The sequence below is a fragment of the Gorilla gorilla genome, chromosome 10 (assembly GCF_029281585.2).
Source record: "Gorilla gorilla gorilla isolate KB3781 chromosome 10, NHGRI_mGorGor1-v2.1_pri, whole genome shotgun sequence".
NCBI lineage: Eukaryota > Metazoa > Chordata > Mammalia > Primates > Hominidae > Gorilla > Gorilla gorilla.
In genome coordinates, this window is record NC_073234.2 from 49,330,582 (window position 1) to 49,355,545 (window position 24,964).

General features: G+C 53.6%; 2 protein-coding genes and 1 long non-coding RNA gene across 6 annotated transcripts in view; 1 reads left to right on the forward strand and 2 right to left on the reverse strand.

The window, feature by feature from the left end:
• Nucleotides 1–728: 728 nt before the first annotated feature.
• TAMALIN (trafficking regulator and scaffold protein tamalin) lies at nucleotides 729–10,450 on the reverse strand. Of its 3 annotated transcripts, XM_055357176.2 has the most exons (9): nucleotides 10,259–10,450; nucleotides 9,052–9,985; nucleotides 7,068–7,117; nucleotides 5,372–5,426; nucleotides 5,166–5,268; nucleotides 2,838–2,931; nucleotides 2,675–2,741; nucleotides 2,417–2,483; nucleotides 729–1,924 (listed from the first exon to the last, which is right to left on the reverse strand). In XM_055357176.2, the coding sequence occupies exons 2-9, from the start codon at nucleotides 9,295–9,297 to the stop codon at nucleotides 1,419–1,421; spliced, it is 1,188 nt and encodes a 395-aa protein (XP_055213151.1). In that variant the 5' UTR covers nucleotides 9,298–9,985; nucleotides 10,259–10,450; the 3' UTR covers nucleotides 729–1,418. The 3 variants fall into 3 exon arrangements, with proteins under 3 accessions (XP_055213151.1, XP_030856513.1, XP_055213152.1); XM_031000653.2 differs by lacking the exon at nucleotides 10,259–10,450 and having other exon boundaries at nucleotides 9,052–10,129; XM_055357177.2 differs by lacking the exons at nucleotides 5,166–5,268; nucleotides 5,372–5,426; nucleotides 7,068–7,117; nucleotides 9,052–9,985; nucleotides 10,259–10,450 and adding an exon at nucleotides 5,100–5,162.
• LOC129525710 (uncharacterized) lies at nucleotides 1,827–4,345 on the forward strand. The gene is made up of 2 exons (XR_008670140.1): nucleotides 1,827–1,943; nucleotides 4,212–4,345. It is a non-coding gene; the product is annotated as an uncharacterized lncRNA (long non-coding RNA).
• Nucleotides 10,451–18,484: 8,034 nt separating the features above from the next.
• The window catches only part of ACVR1B (activin A receptor type 1B), a 45,423-nt gene continuing 38,943 nt past the window's right edge, over nucleotides 18,485–24,964 (reverse strand). For both annotated transcript variants that reach the window (XM_031000654.3, XM_031000655.3), the window contains 2 exons: nucleotides 23,547–23,677; nucleotides 18,485–21,576 (listed from right to left, as the gene is read on the reverse strand). In XM_031000654.3, coding sequence (XP_030856514.1) covers nucleotides 21,451–21,576; nucleotides 23,547–23,677 — 257 coding nt within the window. In that variant the 3' untranslated portion in view covers nucleotides 18,485–21,450. The remainder of the gene's footprint in view (nucleotides 21,577–23,546; nucleotides 23,678–24,964) is intronic.

Here is a 24,964-nt window from a genome sequence, read left to right on the forward strand (position 1 = left end):
GCCGGGCGTGGTGGCTTACACATGTAATCTCAGCAGTTTGGGAGGCCAAGGCAGGCAGATCACCTGAGGTCAGGAGTTCGAGACCAGCCTGGCCAACATGGTGAAACCCCGTCTCTACTAAAAATACAACAATTAGCTGGGTGTGGTGGCACCTGCCTGTAACCTCAGCTACTCGGGAGGCTGAGGCGGGAGAATCACTTGAATCCAGGAGACGGAGGTTACAATGAACTGAGATCGGGCCACTGCACTCCAGCCTGGGCAACAGAGGGAGACTCCATCTCAAAAAAAAAAAATCTCATCCTGGGACGTGGGAAACCGCTGAAGACTGCTAGAACAACAGAGTGATCCGTGATTGGGCCCCTCACAGGCCAGGTGGTAATGCCTCAGGTCCCTGCAGATCTGGCTTGTGCCCCTCAAGGGAGACCTCAGAAGCTGGGAAGAAAGGCATGCCAAGCACACGTTATTTCTACAGGGATGGCTAAGGACTTGAGGCAAGCCTTGGCCACCACCTGCTTGGGTATCTGGGGAGGGAGGCTCAAGTTGTGAAGAAGCGTGGGGCCTCCAGCTCAGGCCCATACATGTAAGTTTAAATCTCCCAGCCTATTTCCCTGGCTTCAGGCTGCAAGAAAACAAGATGTGTGTGTGCGTTGGGCGGGGGTTGGGATGGTGGAGTCAGAGCTTGCCCCAGCCCAATCCTCCCCCTCAGGCAGTCACCACACTGACACAGATGCAAAAAACCATCCATTTATACAGTTTGTGGTTCAGAAGCAACAATATGCAGAACGGTGGAACAGTCTGTGCTGTCCCCACCCCACCTGAACTTGCCAGTTCCTGTCTCCCAAGGGGCACAGAACACAGGCCCCCTGCCTGGCAGGACCCGACTTAGTTACAGGCCCCTGGGAGGGGCGAAGCCCTTAGGGGTCGAGGCCAGGAGGGAGGAGGACCAGCACCTGATGCCCCTGGGGGCCCGCTGGGTCATGGAACTGTGTGTGTGGAGGGTGGGGGGTCAGCCCACCACGGGCCATTTTTCCCCAAGGCTAAGGGCGGGGGAGCAAGTAAAGCTGAGGAGAGGGCTTCATGGGACAGGGTTCCCATCCCCTGCTGGGAGGGTGTTCCTGGATACCCCACAAGGCACTACAGATGCAGACTGTAGGCGAGCACCCCCATCTTTGGCCCCCGATTGCCTGGCTCTCCCCCTGCCCCAGCTCCCACTGTGGTTTGGCGGGGGAGAAGAGAAGGGGCTGGGCCCCCCACTCCCTCAGCAGACACCAGCCAGGAACCGACCCGGCGGGCCGAGGCTAGCAAGGACCCTCTCCCGCTGCTCTGGGCTCCTGGGGTCCTCTTGGCTCGGCCTCCCCCTCTTTTAGCGCTGGCTGTTGCGAATAAATAAATAAATACCTCCCTGCCCGCCCCCGCCCCTACAGCTGGCTCTCCTCCTCCTCCAGGGAGCGGTTGAGTCCGGGGATGAACTTGAGCAGCCGCCGGCGGAAGCTGCGGTACTTCGTTTTGCGCAGGCCGGGGCCGCACAGGGCCTGCTCGCGAGCCTCAGTCCAGAGCGCGCCCGGCGCGCCCCCGCCTCCGCCCCCGCCAGGGCCCGCGCACCGCACACTGGCGCTGCGGCTCAGCGCGGCCCGCGGCCCAGGGCCCGGCCCCACGGCAGGGGTCTCGGCGGGGCCCGGGCCGAAGGCGCGGGCCGGGGGCGGCGGGGGCGGCAGCGCCGGCGGCTCGGAGTCCCCGAAGAAGCACGTGTGGTAGACGGCGTCGTCGGCATCGCCCCTGGCCCGTCGGGCGCCTCCGCGGGGACGCCCGGGCACGGCGAGCAGAGGCCCGAAGGGCAGCGAGCCCGGGAGCAGGCCCGCGCCGTAGAGGCAGGAGCGCACCGACTCCAGCGTGTCGTAGATGCTGGGGTCCTTCACCACCAGGCCTGCGCAGAGACGGAAGAGGTAGGGGGCGGGTCAGGCCTGGACCATGGTGTCCTCCGCAAAGGGTCGGAGGGCATGGGCGGGGCATCCCCGCTCCGTCCTGCTGACCATCTCTGTGGCCCTGGCCAGGCACAAACCGGAGACCCTACTTCCCTCACCCGCAAATCAGGAATTATCACTCAGATCCTTATGGGGGCCGCTTAGCACAAACGGGCCTCGGAAATAATTGACACAAACTCTTTGAGCCCTGGTGTTCCCCTCTGTAAAGTGAAGATGACACTATCTGTTACTTACCTGCAGAGGGCTAGTGTGAGAATAACCAGAAATGTGGCTGCGGCAGTACCCAAAGTAGTAGTAGCTCAACAAACCTTGCCTTACTGTGGAGGTTTACTAGTAAACCGTTCTTTACTAGAACCCGCCAGTTCTGAGGGGGAAGCGCAGATGGGGTGTCTGTAGCAGAACAAGTGGCCCCTCACACCCCGGGATCTACTCACCATGCACCAGCCGCTGCTCCTGCACCATTAGGGACCTGTACTCTCCCCACTTCTCATACAGGGTTTGCTGCAAGAGACAGTCCCCACCCCACTGTCACAAGCTAGCAGGAAACTAGCAGGACGTGGGTACAGACGAGGGATCAGGGAGTAGACAAAAGAAATCTTCAGTTAAAGGAGATTCAGCTATAAGTGACCCCCCACAGGGCAGAGGCTTAGGAAGAGGAGGGTGGAGGCTGGCCGTTATCTAGGTTCCCCTACCTTCAGGTACTGCAGACGAGCCTCCAGTTCTGCCTTCCGAATTGATGTCCCATATAGAGTTTCCAGTCTGAGGTTGGGGAATCAAAGGCTGAGTGAGCCACAGGCTGAGGAAATACCAAGAGGCTGAGCTCAGGAATTCAGGCACCTCGGCTCCCAGACATACCTGAGAACATTGCCTGACGCCTTAATGATGTCCACAATCTCTCGATGCCGAATGCCTTCCACATTCAGGCCATTGACGCTGGCGATGGTGTCCCCTGCCAGACAGACAAGGGGGTTAGATTTGCTCCATGGGGCATGCTAGAATACCAGCCTCCTACCTTAGCCAGAAAGGGGAGAAGGGTGGGTAGTAACTCCAGGGAATACTCCTGAACTCCCTCCTCCAACTCCTCATGGTTCTCGGTAGATCTCCTCTGACATCTCTCATACTCGATCCAAACACACAGAACCACAGCCATTCTTCTGGGCCTGTAGTGACTACCAGGTTGTCCACGCCCAGCACCCCAGCCAAAGGGTGGGGACCTCACACACCCAACAACCTCACTCTGCCCTCAAGAAGTTCTGTCCCAAAGCTAAACCCACCCAGGACCCTGGGCTACCCTCAGATTTGGTTATTTCTGTCCAGTCCACGCTGGCCGTAAGACCCAGTCAATTCAGGGAAGAGCAGGTGAACAGCACCCAGCTGGGAACCGACCCTGGCCCCAGGCATGGCATGGCCTCATGGATCCACAGATAATCAGTCCAGCCTCTGGTGGTGGGAGAGAAGCACAGGGAATGACTGGCCCCCAGAGGGATAGTTCTGCTACCATGCACCACTGGAGAGCCTCCTGACCTCAAGCACAGTGTGCCCCATGTCAGGGCCCCATTCCTATCTGTAAAAAGGGGTATGGATCCCTGCTGTGGATGCTTCAGGGATGATGGGGAGGGAGAGTGGATTTGAAACTACCTTGAGAAGTTGTAGTATACCACTTGGCTACTGCTACCATTTAAATATGGTTTGTCCCCAAAACTCATGTTGAGGCTTCATCCCCAACGTAACAGTGCTGAGAGATGGTAGGACCTTTAAGAGGCATTTGGGGCCGAGCGCCGTGGCTCACAGCTGTAATCCCAGCACTTTGGGAGGCTGAAGCGGGTGGATCACCTGAGGTCAGGAGTTCGAGACCAGCCTGGCCAACAAGGCAAAACCCCATCTCTACTAAAAATACAAAAATGAGCTGGGCTTGGTGGCTGGTGCCTGTAATCCCAGCTACTCGGGAGGCTGAGGCAGGAGAATTGCTTGAATCTGGGAGGCAGAGGTTGCAGTGAGCCGAGATCACACCATTGCACTCCAGCCTGGGCAACAAGAGCGAAACTCTGTCTCAAAAAAAGTGGCATTTGGGCCATGAAGGATCCGCCCAGTGAAGGGATCCATGCTGTTTTTGGGGAGTGAGTTCTTGCTCTGGTAGGACTGGTTTAGTTACCTGGCGAGTGGGTTGCTATAAAGCAAGATCACCCATGTTTTGTCTCTTTTGCATGTGCCTACTCACCACTCTTGCAGGCGTTCCTGCCATGAGATGCCATCCATCATGTCAGAACGCAGCATGAGGCCCTCACCTGATGCGGCCACCCAGTCTTGAACTTCCCAGCCTCCAGAACCATGAGCTAAATAAACCTCTTTTTCTTTAATAATTACCCAATATCAGGTATTCTGTTATGGTAACAGAAAATGGACTAAGATAGCTAGCACAGGCTGCTGGTTAAGTGGGAAGGAGGTAGGGGCTTAGGGGCAAAGATGGTGGAGGGGGGATTGATTCATACAGTTTCAGGCTGCCCTTCCTGGAACCTGGGGACTCTAGATCTGCTCAATCCAGGGATCTCCTACTGAAGCATAATTTCCTTGTTAGAGGAAGTAATATATTGCTTTGGGAGGTAGAGGCAAGAGGAGGATCGCTTGAGCCCAGGAGTTCAAGGTTATAGTGAGTTATGATCACGCCACTGCACTCTAGCCTGGGTGACAGACTGAGGCCCTGTCTCTTAAAAAAAAAAAAAGTTTGTAATTTTTTAAAAGGGAGTAACATCGGTTCCTCAGCATTGGGCCCATTTTGGGGCAGGATTGGCCTGATCCCCAGTATCAAACAGACTTAATGGAATGTTGCTTCTTCCCTGGCTCCTGCCCATGCTGAGTGCCAGGTTGCTGGGAGGAATCAGAGCAGCAGCAGCATCATCCACCATTAACTAGGCCCTGGCACTGTGCCCAGGGAATCCCCTTGCCGCACTGTGATGTTTGGATGCATTATTACCCTCATTTTGTAGATGGGGCTGTGCAAGATCACACAGTACATGGCAAATTTGCCTAGATCCAAAGCCCAGATTCTATCCATTCTTCTTTCTGGCCTTCTCAAAGAAGGAAAAGGAAGAGGAATTGATTTCAGGAGAGATTGCTCACCCCCTTTGCTTGGGAGTAAGGTCATATCCCCTTCCCAGACCTGGGTGTCCTGGGCTCAGGCCCCACCTGGTGTGAGCCCAGCCAGCTGGGCAGGGCTAGACTCATGAACTCGGCAGACAAAGGTCACCATTTCCACACGCTGCTCCTCCCGGTGGTGAAGGCCATAAGTCTGTAATGGACAAGGGGACCCTCAGCCCAGGGTTGGGACAAGTCCGTTCATCCCTCAGGCTGGTCATCCAACCCCCCTGACCCCTGTGTGCAGCTTCTCCCACCTGGATCTCAAAGCCGAAGGTCTGGTTATCCTCCTTCTCCAACGTCAGCACTTTCCTGCAAGAGACACAGGGGTCAAGACAATCAGGATTAAAAGGTGTAGCAGTCCCATAGCTTGGGCCTCCCTGGATATTGGCAACTGGTCTAGAACATTCCAGCAGGACTCAGTCTCCAGTGACAGCTCAGTCTCATCACAGATTATTGGAATGTCTTTCCCATACTCAATTGAAATCAGCCTCATGGAGCCACAGAGAACCAATCCAGCCTCTAGTGGTGGGAGGGAAGCACAGAGAAGGGCCGGTCCCCTGAAGGATGAGCTGGCTGAGTTTTTTAGCCACATCCCAGCTTTCCAGTGAGCCCTACAGTACCACTTACTGACTAGCTAAGGCCCGAAATTCAGCCACAGCCTGGAGCCTCCTCTGTTCCACAGCTTTGGAGAGAGGACTGGCCCCACCCCCAGAGGCCAGTCACGAGGCTCAGCAAGACCACAGCTGCTCCTCCCAGCTATGCTGGGGCCAGCCCACCAGATGTGGGGGCTGGGGGAGGGGAGCCTCGAGGCCGCCCCTTCCCGCACTGAAGGCCTGCCCGCTGGACACAATGGTCTGGAGCTGCTCCAGATCCTCGCCTGCTGGGGTAGCCCAGAGTTTCCTCTGCCCACTCCCACCCCCTTCCTTCCCGCCCAGCCAGAGGCACAGTTAAAGCAGCCTCCAAAGGCCCCTTCAAGTAGCTCAGCCTCGGAAAGGCCCTGGAGACCAGGCTTCTCCGCTTCCAGCCTGACCCAGATATTCCCCCAAATGCTGAGCAGCACCTCCCCACTCCAGCTCGAGCCCCTCTCACTCTGAACAGCAGGCCTTTCCCCTCTCTGTACTATTGGGGCAGGGAGCAGGGTGGCTGGGAGTTCCGCGTCTACCCCAATGTTCTAGGGTTTTTTGGAAGGGTCAGCAAACTTTTTCTGCAAAGGGCCAAATGGTAAATACTTTAGGCTTTCTTTGCAGGCCCCTTATGATCTCTGTCATATATTGTTATTTGTTTTTATTTTTACAACTCTTTAAAAATTATTAGCTCAAGGGCCAAACAGGCCAATCTGGCTAGCAGGTCAGTTTGCTGATCCATTTTGGAGAAAGTCAAGCCCAAATCAGGGATGGGACATGAGTAGAGAAAGGAAACTGTGGGGTCCCAGGGCCTGGAGTCAGCACCTACTTCTGCCCACACTCAGATCCCTCCTAAGAGGGCTGCCACAGGCTGGGACCAGAAGAGGAATGACATTCTGGAGGCAGGGGCAGCCAGCCCCAAGCAGCTGGACACAGCCTGGCTAAGGTCTGGGCCCATGGGGTTTGCCAAGGCTAGGAGGGCTCAGGGGAGCCCAGGAGGCCTGGGTTAGGATGTTCCCCATAGACTTTGCCTACACCCCCTCCCAACTCCCACATCCGTTCATCCAGATCTCCCCAGGGAGGGGTAACTGGCAGGGACTGGGGGTGTGTTGAAGAGCACCTAATGACTCAAAAGTCCCTACCTCCTTTCTCTGCCACCCCCTTCACACAGCCCACACCCCCACCTGCCCTCACTCCCAGCGGGGGAGCCATGTTTAAAGGCTAGGAGAATGACTACCCTCACTAGGCTGAGATGCTGTCCTGGCACCCCCCAACCCAGCACCTCACCCCTTTGGACCATGGCAGGGGCTGGGTGTTGGTGACTCACCGCTGCTGTTCAGGACTCTGGCTGAGATTCTTCCAGCGGAATCCTGAGCCCTGGGCAGTAAGATGGTCAGAAGGAGCAGGTAAGGCGGGACTGTCCTTGAGCAGACACTGAGAGCGCTACCCTGGACACAGCGACCCCACTTCCTGTCTGCCCCTTCCCAGCTCCACATCCACACCTGTTTTGGTGCTGGTGGAACTATTTGCCAAGTGCCACTACTGGCACCACTCCTCAACTTTCTCTACAGGCCTTACCTTCATACCTGGGACTGCAGGGACACAACCATCCTCCTGGGTTCCAGATCCATGAACCTCTAAGCCCTTGCTGGTTTCCACACTGGCAGCAGGTGGGGAGATCATTATTCTAAAATGGTCTGCACCCCTAGGGCCCGTGTCTGTAGAGGCTCAGGCCATCCAGACTCCCAAAGCTGAGGCAGGGGCTCTTCCCCAGTGGGATTCAGAGGATAGGTGTCCCCTGGGCTCACCTATCAAGGTGCTCCGAGGACCTTCTGCCAGTTGGGTCTCTCCATCTAATTTCTCAGCTACAGACAGTGGCTTGGGAGGGCTGGGGTCAGGGACCCTGTCCTGAAGGGCTGGCAATCCCAGCCAGAATGTGGGGTCAGAGGTGCCAGGTCTCCTAAGATACAGGCCGTTTCAAGGACCAGTTGTGGATCCCAGCTGCAGGTGACCAGCTGTGCCCAGCTATACCTGGGTCTCTCTCTCCATTGCCATATATTTTGTGCTTTCTGGGACAAAACATCTTAGATGTCAAACTTGTCAGCAAGTCTCACTAAAGGACCGAGATTGGGAGTTCTTTAGGGGTGGTGGTGGGGGGTGTGGAGGAAGGATGAGAGATGAAGGTTTCTGTCTCTTCAGGGTCCTTGATAAACTAAAGTAGTCTCTCACCCTCCCTAACTTTTTGGTCCTGGGAGGAGGTCCAGTCCCAGAGCAGCCCTTTTCTTTGGAGCCTGCACAGCCCAGGGCCTTTCTGTTCTGTGCCTTTGCTAACCCTCCCCCAAAGCTGCCCAAGGCAAGGAAGAGAAGGTTCAGAACCAGATTGGCCTCAGGGGTGGGGACAGTTCCCAAACGGCCAGGGAGGAAGGACTGGGCAGCACAGAGAGACCCCTTTGTCTTTCAACATGATTTTCATAAAATGCAAATTCTCAACAAGCTGTTCATTGTGTGGGGGCTAGCTGGGGGCCAGGGGCGAAGGAGGGCGGCTGGGTGAGGAAAGGCCACCAGGCCCCTCTCCTTAACCTGGTGTTGTGTAGGTTCTGAGCCTCAGGTCTCCTGGGGCCAGAGGAAGAGGCTGGCAGAGGGGACTCAGAGGTGGGCGCGGCCCGCATCCTTCCTGCCCCGCGGGCGCCCTGCGACCCCTCCCACTGCGTCCGGTTCCGACAGAAGTCCAGGGAGCAGTGGCCCTCGCGCCCCGTACGTCAGACGTGGGGCCAGGCGGCAGGCCCCCAGCCCAGGAATCGGGGAGTCCCCTCGGAAGGGTGTGCTATCCGGAGTCAGCGGCTCCCCACGCACTTCCTCAGAGTGAGAACGCACGCGGCGCAGCCACCGGCCCACTTCGCCCACCGGGGGCTCTCGGACCTTCAACTTGCCTGGGGCTGTCTCTGTCCCTCGGGCGAGGGGCTCCTGGGGACCCAGGACACCTGGCCACGGGGAGGCGGGGCATGGGGGGCAGAAAGCCAGATGGAGCGAGTAGGAGAAGGGGGGTGCTGGGAGGAGTCAAGGAGGGAGAGAGGGGGCGTGCATGGGGCGCGGAGTTGAGAGCCACCGAGCCTGGGCGCGGTGTGCAGGCGAGGGCCACGGCCTTCGCAGCAGCGGGGAACGGGGAACGCGGGGAGTCGAGGCACCCAGCGGGCCGGGGAAGAAGGTGGGGGACTCCGCGGACGCCGAGGAGAGGGCACTGCGGAGTCAGCAGGCCCTGTAGGGAGTCGGAGAGGGGCTGAGCAGGTCCTGAAGGCGGGCGGGGGACGCACCTTTCGGCGGGGCAGGGTGCCCCCGGACACGGCGAGCGCGCGGTACAGCTCGGCAGGGTGATAGTCCTCCAGCGCCGCGTACAGCTCGTCCGCTGGGGGCCCAGGGGTGGCGGCTGCGGCAGGGGGTCCCGGGGTCGGGACCGGAGCGGCGGGCGCGACTTCCGAGTCGGGAGTCCGGGCGGCGGGGTCCGGGGTGGCCGCCGCCTCCTCCTTCTGCTGCAGCTTCCTGAGTCGGCGGAGGGTCATGGCTCTGGCCCCGGGCGCCCCTCAGAGACGGCGCTGGCTCCCCTCGGCGGGGCTGGCGGCGGCTGGGGGATGCCAGCCGGGCGGGCCGCGGGTCGCCTCCCTTTATAGGCTCCGAGAGCGGGGCGGGGTTGGGGGCGGGCGGGGAGCTGCCTCGGGTGGCCTCGCCCCCAGCACGGAGGACCCTCCCCGCGGGGCGCCGCCGCCCTGGAGCCCCGCCCACGGCGCTCGACGGCCGGGGAAACTGCGGGAGCTGGGCGCTCAGTGGGGGAAAACGAGCCGCGGACGCGAAGGGGCGGGATGAGGCCCCCGGGGCGGGGCTCGGGGCTCGGGGCTCGGGGCTGCGTGATACCTGGAGGGGTCTGTGAAGGGACATTGCGCAAGGTTTGAAATTTAGGGACGAATAGTTCTGGCGATTCATGGAGTGGGGCACGGTAAGAGGTCACTGTAAGAAGCCTGGGGAGTCGGGGAGGTAGGGAGAGTCACGGAGATCCAAGGGGCTGCAGGAGACTCCAGGGCAGGGAGAGCGGCAGCGGGGCTGCGCAGGAGTAGGGGTGGAGGCCCGATGGAGGAGGGAGGAGACTCCCTGAACTCACTGCGCAGAAGCCCCCAGGGAGGGAGAGGGCCCAGTATTTTCCCTTGACACAGCTGCCCCAGAAGAGCTGAAAGAGGCTGCCCCCTGTTCGCACGTCTAGGAGAAAGGGAAGAGGTGGAAACCCTGAAAGCAGTAGGCTTAGTTCTGGCCTCTCCCCTCCGAGGGGCTTGAGTGATCCCTGCTGGCAACACCTTTCCTCAGCTCCTGATGCCGGGCTCAGATCCCCCTTCCCAGCAGACAGACGCTTACTGCGGACTTGACTCAGGAGGTTGGGATGAGCCCAGGCTGAGTGGGAGTTCAGGGCTGGGGGGATGGCCATGCTCAGCCGTTCTCTGACCCCATCTTAGGGACCATCCCCCAGGCTGTTACCATGGCTGCCAGGCGGTAGGAGAGGCGGGAATGGCCCAGCCGAAGTCTCTGTCGTCAGTGGTGCCCGAATAAGAAGTGAGAGGAGGAAGTGGAAGGCAGCGTCTGGTGTCTAAAGAGCGGCTAGCCACCACAGGGCGTCAGCAGCACAGGCTGGGGACTCTATGTCCCAGCACCCATCGGCCAAGAAGCAGAGGCGGCAATGCGGTGCCCTTGTCTGTCCCCTCCTCCCCCAGTCTTCCCAAATCTGTTATGCCTTCACAGTTAACATTTATTGAGTACTTAGCATGTGCTATGCACACTGTTTGTTCTGTGTGTCCTTTTACATACATGCATTAACTCACTTGGTCTTCATAACGACCCTACGAAATAAGCACCATTATCCTCCCTTACAGATGAGGAAACTGAGGCCCAGAGAAGATAAGTAATTTGCCCTAAGTCACTCAGCGGCAGAGCTGAGATTCAAAGCCAGGCAGCCTGGTTCCAGAGCCTGCAATCTAACCACTCTGTGATGTCCAACATTTAAGCCCTGCTGTGTGCCAGGTACTGGCTGGGCACTGGGGTTACAGAGGCTCTTGGCCTGGTAGGGAGTGGTACCTTGCACATGTGCTGTGTTAGACACGTGGCATAAGGAGCACAGAGGGGCAATGGCCACGTCCACCTGAGAGGCCAGGAAAGACTTTCTGCCTCCTGCCTGTCGCAGTTCTCGCGCCTGGCTCAGTCTTCTTCTCTAGTCTCCTTGACTCTGTGTTCTCCTCCCCACCCCCAGTCCTCTAGGCCCCCATCCCCTACAAGAGGTGTGGGTGGAAGAGGGTGCTTTTCCGCCCCTCAGTGATTGCACAAGTCCAGATGGCAGGATGCTTGTTGGGTGGGGGGCCGGGGTGGATTGAGGACTGCCGGGAGCTAAGAGGTAGCTCTCTTAGTGCCTTCTTCTCCCTCCTCCCACCTCCCGCCTTGGCACCACCAAGTGGCCATCAGCTGAGGGGCCGAGGGGGTGTCAGTGGGGAAACATGGGACTCTATTGTGAAGCATTAGCACAGATGGACCCCAGGACCGTCTGTTGCCTGCTCCTGACAGACAGCATCTGTGGGGGGCGGGAGGGGGAGACGCAAAGCGGAGAGGCAATGATATATATTCCATTCATTCCATTGCTTATCCCCAAAGGGACCCAGCAAAAGGGCATCTTGCACAACCTCCTCTGTGAAGGAGCCACCCCAGCTATCACAGAGGGTTACCTAATGGACATGTCTCCTTGCCTGAAACCTGGAGAAGTGGATGCCACAGGTGTGGCACAGCCCCTGTGTCTAACAGCCTGTGGAGCCAGTCATCCTTCAGCTGACGTGGAGGCAGACTTCCCCAGTTTATGTAGGGCAGTCCACCTCCAGGCCTCCAAGTGAGTGAACACCACCAGAGGACTGAATTCGCACCTTGTTTCCTCCTCTTGCTAGGCAGAAAGCCCTAGAGAACCCCAGAGTAAGGGTGGGCCCAGGAAATGCAATTTTTATCAAGTTCTTTGTGTGATTCCTTAAATCCTGGGATTTCAGAGCCAGAAATGGCCTTATGGTCTGGAAAGGATACCGTATGGTCCAAGCCCTCATTTCACAGAAGCAACTGAAGCCAGAGAGAGAAAGGAAGAATCATAACAGGGACTAGAACCCACTAGAACCCAAGTCTCTTGACTCCAGAGACTGTTTAATTCAGCTGCTGGTAGCTCCCTGAGAGCTCAGAGATCCCTGCCTGCTTCCTCCTCCCAATTTCCCCAGTTTCTCCCAGGAGGGGCCCCTGGAGCCCAGGATGCCATACTGTGGAGTGGTTATGCCCTCTGGTGGCCATGAGTCTCGGGGGAAAATCTTCAAGCCAGGTGGAAAGGCTGGAAGACTCCACCTGGAATCCCAGCCCTGTTTCAGGATCCCCCACGGCTCCTCTTCCTCCCAAGAGGATCTGGGCACAACTGGGATGCCAAGCTCCACTTTGGTCACTGAATTCTGGAATCTCACAGCTGTCAGTTAGGAAGTTTTTTCCATCAAAGCTGCTTCTGCTGCAGGTGAAATTCAGCAGGGAGAAGGCAGGCAGCTGGCGGGCCTTCTTGGTGCACTAACCTTCGCATGCCAGGCAGTATATATGAGGCCTCTAAAGCTTTGGCTTCAACTCTCCACAGCTTTCTCCTAAGCTTGAGTCTCTTGGCCAGCATCTGTTCTCATCCTATCCTCTGCAGCCCTTTAAAGCTTGGGCGGTGGGGGAAGCATTCTGCACACCACCTGCAGCTTCATACCAGGATACATCCCCCTCCTCCTCCCTCCAGGAAGCCTCCCCACAAAACCTCCACCGCTCTGGCTCCTCAGACATCTGTACTCAATCTGTACCTTCTTCCCAAGCTAGCCTCTCTCAGAATGAGCTCTCAGGTTTCCCTCCCTTTGCTCTGCCTGCCCTGGCTCCTGACACTCGTGGCTGGCCTGTGGTGGGGGCTTAGACAGTGAGGGCCCAGCTAAAGGACAAGGCCTAGGTAACACCCCTTCTCTTCAGGGCAACCCCTCGCCTGGCTATGTAACAGTCAGCAGCCCCCCATGGAGGAAATTGGGAGAGCTGAGTCTTCCACTGAGCAGCTTAAGCTCTAGGGTACCATGATGAAGTCAGAGCACTTGGGGCTAGTGCTGGCCCCTCTGGAGTCTGACCTAAGTCTCAGAGCTCTAGCATGGGCCTTGTCCATCAGCGGGGCCCAGAACTGGCAGAGATGAATAGTTTACTGGGAGTTCCTCACTGGGTACTGTCACTGCTCCTAAGCTGGGGAGGTGGGGGGGAAGACGGCCTGGGGCCCTGGCTCTCTGGTCTGTCAGGAATGAGGGGCTGGGCCCCCAGTTGCATGACATCACCTCTTGTGGGCGGTGGACAGCTGCTGGGCAGCTGACTGGGCGGGGAGTGGCTGTTTTTCTTCGTGGCTCCTATTGCCCGACCATTTCCATGGGACAGTGTCTGTGCATGTTCGGGGAACTAGAGAGAGAATCTAGCAGTATGGTTGATCTGGCACAGTCCAAAGATCTGATCCCAGGGGGTTTTGGAGTAGGATCAAGGTAGATGTTGCAGTTTATTTGCATTGAATGTGGGTGGTCTCTGGGTCTAGTCCTGTTCAAAGGCCAGGGACCATCTGGCCTCTTGGATGAAAATGGCAGGGGATCTCTGGCATGAATGGGTTAGAGTGGCAGAAGGAAGGAAGGTTAAGTCTCCAGGTTTCCTACAGCATCTGCACACAACTCCTAAGACACAGGGTATGTGTTATCTTACCCTGCCTCATTTCAGAACAGGTGCATATAGTGAAGAGAGAAGATGGCAGTTCTTAGGGCCCTAGACTGCCCACATCTCTTTCCGCTTGGCAAACACACTTGCTCAGCTGTTTCATCCCTGGTTCCCTTTCCTAGGGGACAGTGTTGTGCACCAATCCCCCTAACCCCCAAACACATATGCAGAACTGCCAGGCTAAGATTCTCTCTTTTACTCCAAACTGAAGTCAGCTTTCCTCTTTCCCTCACCATTCACATCTGATTACGCCCCAAACCTGAGTATTCTACCCACTGTTTCTCCTGCTGTTCTTCCCAGCTTCTTCCCTTTTTTTTTTTTTTTTTTTTTGAGACAGAGTTTCGCTCTTGTTGCCCAGGCTGGAGTGTAATGGCGCAATCTTGGCTCACTGCAACCTCCGCCTCCTGGGTTCAAGCAATTCTCCTGCCTCGGCCTCCCACGTAGCCAGGATTACAGGCACGTGCCACCACGCCCGGCTAATTTTGTATTTTTAGTTGAGACGAGGTTCACCATGTTGGTCAGGCTGGTCTTGAACTCTTGACCTTGGGTGATCCGCCCGCCTCTGCCTCTGACAGTGCTGGGATTATAGGCATGAGCCACCACGCCCGGCCCTTCCCAGCATGTCTTTTTTTTTTTTTTTTTTTTTTTAAGACGGAATCTCACTCTGTCGCCCAGGCTGGAGTGCAGTGACGTGATCTCGGTTCACTGCAAGCTCCGCCTCCCAGGTTCAAGCGATTCTCCTGCCTCAGCCTCCCAAGTAGCTGGGATTATAGGCGTGTGCCATCACGTCTGGCAAAATTTTTTGTAGTTTTAGTAGAGGTGAGGTTTCACTGTGTTAGCCAGGATGGTCTCGATCTCCTGACCTCGTGATCCACCCGTCTCGCCCTCCCAAAGTGCTGGGATTACAGGCATGAGCCACCGTGTCCAGCCATCAATCTAAGGTACTTAGCAGCAGCAGCCAGAGCAGACCAAGACACCCTCCAACGGCCTATTCCCTACATCCACAATGACAAATGTGTTTTAACTTACGGGACAGTAAGCACGCTGTTGAGAAAAATGTGGAGACCAACTCAAGAGGACAAATTACTGACAGATTAGTACAGTCTGAGGTAGCTGTCACAGGGTAAGTGATGGCACTGGTGTTACCTATTTGCCATTTCTGGCCCCAGGATGAATTCCTGACCTTTCAGAACTCAGCATGGGAACAGCTCTAGCAGGCTCCCTCATCACACCCCCGCCATACTGAGTATCTGTGGTTCTTGAATGGCAATTCTTTTTGACTAAACCCCCTCCTCTCCTCAGTCAGCAGGCCGAAATAGATGTCCCTCTCTTGCCCCCAACCTCCTGTCTCTCTTATGTTCCCACAGTATTCTATCCCTATGGGAGTACTGATCTCCTTCCATCCTATCTTTTTACTCACCCATTCCACCAGGTAGGGAGCCGCTGTAGGGCAGGGATATGTCACTTCTTCCCCGGACACCTCATCTGTGGTCCCATGGTACTTTGCATACTGCTCTGTAATGGGATTTGCCCAAATCTGCCTTATTGTTGCCTGTACAAATCCTATCTGTCTAGATTATAAACTCCTTGAAGGGCAGGGACCATGGATTGTTTAGCTTTCTTTTCTTTTTTTTCTTTTTCTTTTTTTTTAAGACAGATTCTTCCTCTGTTGCCCAGGCTGGAGTGCAGTGGTGCAATCTCGGCTCACTGCAACCTGCAACCTGCAACCTCTACCTCCCGGGTTCAAGTGATTCTCATGCCTCAGCCTCCTGAGTAACTGGGATTACAGGTGTGCACCACCACACCTAATTTTTGTATTTTTAGTAGAGATGGGGTTTCGCCATAGCTTTCTATTCTACCTACCACTCCATTCATTAAGGTTGCTCGAAAAATACTTATTAAAAGAGCTCAGGCTATCCAATTGTTCCTTAAACTGCCCTAAACCCCCATTAACCCCCCATTTTGGCTTCCAAGGAGAATTCTCAGAAGGACCCAGGGATATCTTCCATATTCCTTAAACTCCATCCTCTGACCATGGAATCCCCAATAACTTTCAGGCCATAGTTGTCCAGTTGTTTTGTCATATGCTATTCCAGATGTTGCTGTGAAGGTATTTTAGACGTGGTTAACATTTAAATCAGTAGACTTTGAGTAAAGCATATTACCCCTCCATAATGTGGGTGGATTTCATCCAACCAATTGAAGGCCTTAAGAGAAAAGCCTGAGGTGTCCTGAGAAAGGATTCTGCCCCCAGGACTGCGACATCAATTCTTCCCTGGGTCTCTGAGCCTGCTACCCTGCCTTGCAGCCCACACAACCATGAGTCATCTCTCTTTCTAGTCTGTCTGTCCATCCATCCTATTGATTCTGTTTCTTTGGAGAACCCTGACTAGTAACACCGTTCCTGGCCTGACCCGGGGCTTCTCCTACTTCCCTCACCTGTTGCTGTGCATTCCTCTTATGTTCCTGAGTCTCTTGAACTCCACCACTCGTCATTCTGGTTTGGTTGTGTTTAGCAAGCATGTTCTAAGGCCTGTAAAGGTCAGAAGACATATGGGCTGGGGGACAGAAATTTAAGCTGTGTGAAACAATAACCCAAGCAATACAACATTCAAATGAAGTCAAGCCTCCTGTGTCACAGGCCTTACTAAGATGAAACATTGTTGGCAACCTTCAAAGGCACAGGAAGAGGCACTAGAATGGTTGCCATTCTGATTTTCAAAATGGTAGAGTTGAGCCTGCAATCATAGCCTAGTGAATTTTAGGTCCATGCCTGGCAAGATGACTGACTATTCACAGGATGGCCTGTAAGGGGCCTTCATTTGAACCAGGCCGAGATTCACTACAAACCACTCTGTCTTTCTTTCCAATGAACAGGTAGATAGATCAAAGAGAGCCACAATACTTTAGCAAAGTACTTGGGCTTCTTCTGCTATCTCTGTCCATCTAAAAATTATGGGCCAGGTGAAGTGGTTCATGTCTGTAACCCCAGCACCTTGGGAGGCCGAGGAGGAGGTATTCCCTGAAGCCAAGAGTTCAAAACCAGCCTGGGCATCAAAGGGAGATCCTGTCTCTATTTAAAATAATAAATAGTCCGGGAGCAGTGGCTCACACCTGTAATCCCAACACTTTGGGAGGCCGAGGTGGGCAGATCACCTGAGGTCAGGAGTTCGAGACCCGCCTGGCCAACATGGTGAAACCCTGTCTCTACTAAAAATACAAAAATTAGCTGGGTGTGGTGGCGGGCGCCTGTAATCTCGGCTACTTGGGAGGCTGAGGCAGGAGAATCACTTGAACCCTGGAGGTTGCAGTGAGCCAAGATCGCGCCACTGCACTCCAGCCAGGGCAACAGACTCTGTCTCAATAAATAAACAAAAAATAAAAAATAAAAAATTATGGCCAGGACACAAGGACAATTTAATTAGCAGCTGATTAGATTATTGGGATAGATGCCAAACTTAAAGCAAACTTTTAGGAGTAAGTTGCTTGATTTTCTTAGCCCAGCAGAGTCTCAGACAGGGAAACTCAGAACAATGGAAAACTCTGGGTAATAATCAGGATTTAAAAGTAGTGACAGGCTGGTGCAGTGAGCATGGTCTATAGTGAAGTTTAATAGAGTAAAACTAGAAGGTCCTGTACTTGAGTTCAAAACACCAACTTCCCTTATACAAGCAGGAGAGAGTAGCTGGATTTTACTCAATCAAGAGATGAGATGCAGTCCTGGGATGTGATCTGCGGCATCAAGCACACAGTCTGTGGGGTTCTTGTTCTAGTCTGTGATGTCTGCTGATACCTGGGTGGAACGTTATGTACACATCCTTTGTGGCCCCAGACTCTAGCTGGGTTCAGAATAGAGCGGCCAGCCTGGGTGAGGAACATGGAACCAGAGCAGGATAGTGCAGTGGGGGAAGGGCTGTGCTCTGTAGTCAACATCCCGGACCCAAGGTCTTTCCCACCAGTGAGCTACGTGATCTTGGGCAACTTATTTGACTTCCCCAATCCTCTGTTTCCTAATCCATAAAGAGAAGATAATGATGCCCATCTCATATGGTTGCTCTGAGGATTAAAACAGTTAATATACATAAAGCAAATTTTGGCACATTGCTTAGCACGAAGTGAGTTTTCAATAAGTATTCACTAATATTAACTGAAGAAACTCGGAGCTTTGCCAGAAGATTCATGACAGCTGCCTGTAAATATTTTAAGGGATCTTATAAGGGAAGACAGAATAACTGCTTAGAAAACCCTGTAGAAGTCTCATGGAAGTTGCCCAGCTCTACAGAAGGAAGGGTTTTCCACTGAGCCACAGAGCCTACAGATGGAGCTGTGGTCCAGCATTAGCAGGAGGCCACACAAGCACCTGACAGGGACATCGCAGGGAAGTCGAGTGCCTGACAGTGAACTAGGGGATCTTGTGGGTCTCATCTAAACTGGAGACTATGATTCTAGGACTTGTTATTTTAGATTCCCTCAGCCCAGAGAGAGAGGACAGTCACACCCACCACACGCTGAGAATACCAGAGGAGTAACCACAGAACACTTCCTCCTCAAAGTCACCTAAGCATCCCAGAATTCACAATTTCACTTCAGCTAAGCAGGAGGGCTCATGCCTCTAAGACATGAGAGAGTGTGACTAACCAGGAACATGACCCTCTTTTGTAAACAGGAAAAAACGTGAGAAGACAAATTCAGACAAAGCCCAAGAAAAGGGTGCTTGGTGTCTTCTGTCCCTTACATGCCAGACCCGCCCTCTAGGAACACAAAGCAACAGTCTCAGGAAGACCCAGGATGTTGGGATCAGCATTCCTCTTGCTGGGGTCTGCTACAGCTGGTGTGAGCACTAGACCCTGAGCTTAGAACATCCACCCCATTCCCAACTCCCCTGACAAAAGCTGGGTGGCCGCACTACATATGTGGGACAGATGGCACCAGAGCAGCTCTGTGAATAAAACTTTTAATAATGTACAGCAGAAATTGGACAGGCTCATTCTTATATTAAAACAAAAGATTTCCTATATTACAATTTATTTACATTTGCATACTGAAGAGGTAAAGTGTCTAAGTGGCTATTTTACAGTCCTTTCTAATAAAATGTACAAAAACAAACAGAAGTACCGAGAATGCCGTTCGGGGGCCTTTATGGCGACGTAAGAACGGGCTTGGACTTGGTCTGTGAATCCAGAATCCAGAGGTGCAGGTAGCACTATGGATCAGGGTTAGCCTCGGGGGGCCAAAAACACGGCTTCAGTTTCTCCCCAACTCTCACTTAGTGTTAAGAGTGGCAGGGGTGGGTGTGGGAGCTTCCCAAAGACCTGCTCCATCTTCCCCAGAGGTGGAAGAGTTGGACTGTGTGTGGGGTAAGGGCAGAAGGGCCAACTGGGGAGTGGGCTAGTGGCTTGGGAGTGGACGTGTGTTGGCAGATCCCAGAGGCTACTTGTGACTCTGGGAAGAGGAGTCTAAGTTCCATCATTACCTATAAACCGCCAAGGTTCTGCTGCAGGGCGGATAGGTGGGAGGTCAGCAGGGGTAAAGACGGTCCCCCCAATGACACAATGGTATTTAAACGAAATTAGTGGCCAGTAAATTGGCCCAAAGGTTAGGGGAAGATCTCCTTTAATGCAAGGAAAGAAGCAATAATCAGTCAAATAAATAAGGGCCAGGAGCACTGGGGAGCCTGAGGGCAGGGACAGGGCTCTCCCTCCTCCACAAGCTTTGGCAGAGAACTGCTGGGTTGGAGGCAGAGATGCTCTAAGGCTGCATACACAATACACCTCCCCTGGGGACAGGAAGGGGGCTCAGAATGAATGCAGTGATTTGAGGTCTCACCTGGGGTTCTAAACCCCAGGTCTCATCACCCGCCTCTGGTCTCTTTGTGGAGGGGGTTGTGGGGGTTCCTCTTTCTTCAGTGATCTTATATAAGAACAATAATTCTAGGCTCAAAAGGGTCGTAGAACCAATTATGAAACCTTCTGGTCTCAAAACAGGCATCTACTTACTTGAATCAGCTCTTTTTACAGTGCTCCAGGAGTAGGACCCAAGCATGTCTTGTCCACAGATGTATTCCCAGCACCTGGCACCCAGCAGGCACTTCACACACATTTGTCGAATAAATGCCCGGAGAGGGTACAACCAGCTGGACAGTGCAAGAAAGGGCCCTAGAGCAAAAACCACTCATGGAATTGGGGGTGGGGACAAAATGCGAGAGAGACTGAGCCTCAGGGCAAAGAGGAACTCTCACTGCTGAGTGGGAACAGGCTCAGGTGCAAGGACAAACATTTCCAGTGTGACTGAGCTATGTGCGTTCAATTGGATTTTTTTTTTTTTTAGGGATTTCTTTAAAAACAAATAGATTGAGAGGTAATCACAGAGATGGTTTTCCTTTTACAAAAACTTAATATTTAACAACATTAAAAAAAGTTAAAATCCGAACCCTCCCAATAAAATTAAAAAAAGAAATCAAACCACTCCAGTTAAAAGTTATGGCTTCAAAGTTATTATATACCTAAGATATGCTGACCAAATCACCACCCACAGCCGTGCTTCTAGGCTTCGTTAAATACTATACTCAGGTTAAATAACATGTTCGGCTCAGGCTGTTCCCTTCAGTAGGGCTCCTGAAGTGGATGCAAACCTCTCACCTTCCCTCCACCCTGATCAGACAGTCCAGTAAAAGAAGACCCATGCAGATGCCTCCCTCCCACCCCAGACTCCCTCCCCACTCCTTGCCCGCCCTTCCCTTCCCCACCCCAAACCCACCACCACCAAAAATATACACTGCTGTTTCCAGGATCTGGGAGATGAAAGACAGATGTAACATTCCAATCTGAGTCCCGAGATCTGGCTTCACATTCCTCGGCCCTTCCTCGATGCTGCTGAGGATGATGCCCTTGGGCTGGCTCATTTCCCACGGCTGACACTAACACCCAAGACTTCCACCAGGATTCCTTCCCTGCCCATCCCACCCGCCACCCTCACATTTTGGCCCAAAAGCCTCTTTTGTCATGGACAACTGGGCCAGCTTTGGTTCCACAGTCTGAGATGGAGGAGGAGAGCTGTGCTGATGCTGGGGTGGGCAGAGTAGCCTGCCGGACACAGAGTACCACTGTGGCATGAGGGGCTCTGGGGGAGGGAGAGACCTCCAGGGAAGGGCACCAGGGAAACTAGATGCTGCTCACTACTGAAAAGAGGCACCAGCACGCACGGATAGCATGACGACCACACCCCCGACCTGCACATGCACAGAAAGCTCAAGCAGGTAAGTGCGCACCTACAGACACACACACACACTCACACGCACGTGTAAGGGCATGGCACGAACCAGGCACAACGGGGGACGCACCTCGGCACATGCACACACGGCTGGACAGACAAAGCGGCAGATTCCATCTCCACTGGCAGTCTCCCCGCAGCGTCCATCCCAGGGAGGAGGGGAAAGCGCGGCTCAGAGCTGCCTGTGAGAGGGGCTGCACTTCCGGTTCCTCCGGGCCACCTTGGTGTGCTGTGGGCTGGTCCCCGAAGGAAACCCTCAGCGCAGCTTAGCACTGGCAACACCTCGGCTCCTCTGGCCTCTCCCAAGCACCCCTGTCACGGCTCCTGGCCACGTGCCAGATGCACCGGGTTTCGCGGGACTTCCCACTACAACCAGTTCGAGGTGTGGCACTGAGTTCTCCACACAATTCGCTCTCAGAGTCTCCATGCCATTAGGAGGTAAATAGAAAAGGTGTCTGTCTCAAACCCAACATGGGAGTGAGCGAGTCTCTCCCGGGCTCTGTCCCTCTTGTGGGCCAGGGCTCCTGGCCACAGAGGGCTGGGCAGAAACGAGAGGTAGGCCTCCATCGTACGCTCGACGCGGCAGCTGTGCGTAGTTCTCGCTGCCAGGAGCTCCGTGTGGAGAGAGGGAGCAGTTAGATCTTCACGTCTTCCTGCACGCTGAGCTGGGAGAGGGTCTTCTTGATGCGCAGGGCCGTCAGGCGGGCCGCGCCGTTGGCATACCAACACTCTCGCATCATCTTCCCCATCACCCGCAGCGCCTGTGCAGAGACCCAGGAGCCATCAGCTCGGTCATGCCCTGGAGAAGCCTTTCTGGTCCCTAGGCTCTCACTCATTTCCCTGCCACCTCCCGCTCAGTGCAGTCTGGCAGATCCACATCCACCTGGCGGCCGACCTTAGGGAAATGCTCTGCAAGGCTCCCTTTGTCCCCTGGCTCTTCCTTTTTTTTTTTTTTTTTGAGAAGGAGTCTCACTCTGTCGCCCAGGCTGGAGTGCAGTGGCGCAATCTTGGCTCACTGCAACCTCCGCCTCCCGGGTTCAAGTGATTCTCCTGTCTCAGCCTCCCCAGTAGCTGGGACTACAGGCACACGCCACTACGCCCAGCTGATTTTTGTATTTTTAGTAGAGACGGGGTTTCACCATATTGGTTGGCCAGGATGGTCTCGCTCTCTCGACCTTGTGATCTGCCCACCTCGGCCTCCCAAAGTGCTGGGATTACAGGCATCAGCCACCGCGCCAGGCGGCTCTTACTTTTTAAGGGACAGCTTGCACAAGTGAAAGGCAAACGCTGCAGCTAACGACCAGCTCTTTTGGTCTCACCTGCCCTCTGAAGCAAACCCTGCCCCGAGGGTTCCAAGGAGTGCGGTGAGAAGTGCTGCTCTATGATGCAACACGAAAGCATCAGCTAATATGAAATTCTGTTCTGAAATGCAGAAATGCCCTCTAGTGGTTAGACTCATTAAAGGCAGAGCCAACCTCTCCACTTGACTAGGTAAGTTCTGGGGCTCTAATGGACAGCAAGGTGACTAGAGTCAACAATACTGTACACCTGAAATGTGCTAACAGTAGGTCTCAACTGCTCTCACTACACACACAGGCAACAAGGTGAGGTGACAGATGTGTTCACTAACTTGTGTGGTAATCATGTCACAATACATACATGTATCAATTCAGCACTTTGTACACCTTTGTTACAATTTCATTTGTCAATCACACCTCGATAGAGTTGGGAAAAAAATAAGTAAAAGGAAATGCAGAACCGCAAGTGAAAAGGAGGCCCATAAGCACTTAGCTAGGCAAAGCCTGTTCCCCTGAACACTCTTAAGACCCTAGAATTCCATGTTTATTAGTACGTACGTCACAAACATGTCCTCATGTCAACTCTTTCCACCAAATGTTGTTTCCCCCACACCCCTGATTTCATCTGCCATCTCTCCCAAATTCACATGCTCCATCCCAATCCCAGCCCTGTCATACACATCACCTCCTCCCTTCTGAGTTTCTGGAAAGACCACTTTCCTCACAGGCATGTCCTCCTCCTCTGTCTGGTCTCAGGGCTTCTCTTATGGACACCTCCTCCTCACTCTTCCATGGAGCTCAGCTCAGCTCAGGCTCCAGAGCTGCTTTCCTAGTTTGGTGTCTAACAGCTCTGGGTTCAGTTGTCACTTGTTGACCACCTCCCTCATCTGTGTCTTGGAGACAAAGCCTTGTCCTTTTTCTTTTATGAGATAGGGTCTTGCTCTGTTGCCCAGGCTGAAACGCAGTGGCCCAATCATGGGTCACTTCAGCCTTGACCTCCTGGGCTCAAGCAATCCTCCCACCTCAGCCTCCCAAGTACCTGGCACTACAGGTGGTGTGCCACCAAGCCTAATTTTTTATTTCTTGTAGAGATGGGGTCTCCCCACATTGCCCAGGTTTGTCTCGAACTTCTGAGCTCAAGCTATCTTCCTGCCTCAGCCTCTCAAAGCACTACGATTACAGGCCTATGCCACCACACCAGGCCCAAAGCCTTTTCTTCTTCTAGGCTGTGAACTCCAAATGGCACCCTACAGGGTCCAGGACAAGAGACTGTAGCTCTAAAGGGCTTGGGATATGTAAAATAGCACCTAATAGTAAATAATAACTGACACTCTCAGGGGGCTCCTCTGGGGCCTGACCCCATTGTCAAGAAACCCTTTTCTAAGGTGGAGAAATCAGGCTGATGGGAAAGCCGCAGGAGGCCGGCTTCTTACCTCATAACTCTGCCACCAATTGGGGATGTTGGGACGCAGCTTCTGATCACATACAACCTTTCGCATTTCCTCAATGGAAGGGTCAGAGGGCACTAAGTCGTAATATGGCAGCTGATATTCTTCATGGACTCCTGGGAGAAAATAAAGTATCTACCTGAGTTATCAACAGCAGGAAAAGATTACTCAGAAGCCGGTGACAAAACCTACATTGTGCTCTGTAAATACCACTACCCCCTAAGGTTCCTTAGAAAGTTAGTTAATTCTAAGTATGGAACAAGAAATACACAAAAGGGGCCGGGCATGGTGGCTCATGCCTGTAATCCCAGCACTTTGGGAGGCCAAGGCAAGCAGATCACCTGAGATCAGTAGTTTGAGACCAGCCCCGCCAACACGGTAAAACCCCATCTCTACTAAAAATACAAAAATTAACCAGGCATGGTGGCAAACACCTGTAGTCCCAGCTACTAGGGAGGCCGAGGCAGGAGAATCGCTTGAACCCTGGAGGCAGAGGTTGCAGTGAGCAGAGATCATTCCACTGCACTCCAGCCTGGACAAGAGTGCAAGACTCTGTCTCAAACAAAACAACTAAACAAAAAGAAATACAAAAGAGTAGCCAGGAACATTTTTTTTCATAGCCAAAGCAACGAATCTATCAAAGACTACTGGGGTCACATCAAAAGGCACCAACTTGATAAGCTCCCAACTGAGCAAAGATGGGAACTTTTAAGTAACAATAAGACAAATAACTTCAATGGAAACAAATATTTTTAAAGTCTAAAAAAGGAAACTTCAGTCACCTACCTCTGTGGGAGGCTACAGAACCACCTCATTATTTTGAAAAATGGTAAATAAGTGGAAAGAATCAAGTATTTTTTTCTGCCTCTCCTATTCCAACTATGTATCATGGGAACCAAATACATATGTAGGGGAAGTAATCATTCACTTAGTTTTGGACAATATCACCATGGCACGTTAACGACACAAAAATAGAGAACCAACGCTACACAACTTGTCACAGAAGGACAGAGGAACCCCTGTGAAGGATACGTGTCCCCGAACCCCCAGAAATGATTCTAGCTGCCAGATCTAACTACCAATTCATAGGAAATACCAGGAAGAGTAGAATATGTGAACTCTACCTAAGCAATCTGCAAAATCTAGCCTGGGAAATTCTACAGGACAAATGACCTGGATTCTCCGAAAAAACAGAGTGGGAAGAAAAAATGAGGGGGAACATGTAGACAAGAAATGTAGGAGGTGTATTCATCAACTGCAGGGGATAAAACTTATTGGAACCCCGATTTGAACAAACTGCTTTAAAAATTTAGGAGACTGGGGAAATCTCAACACTGACTAGATGTTAAGTGATATTAATGTTTGCCAGGCACAATGGCTCACGCCTCTAATTCTAGCACTTT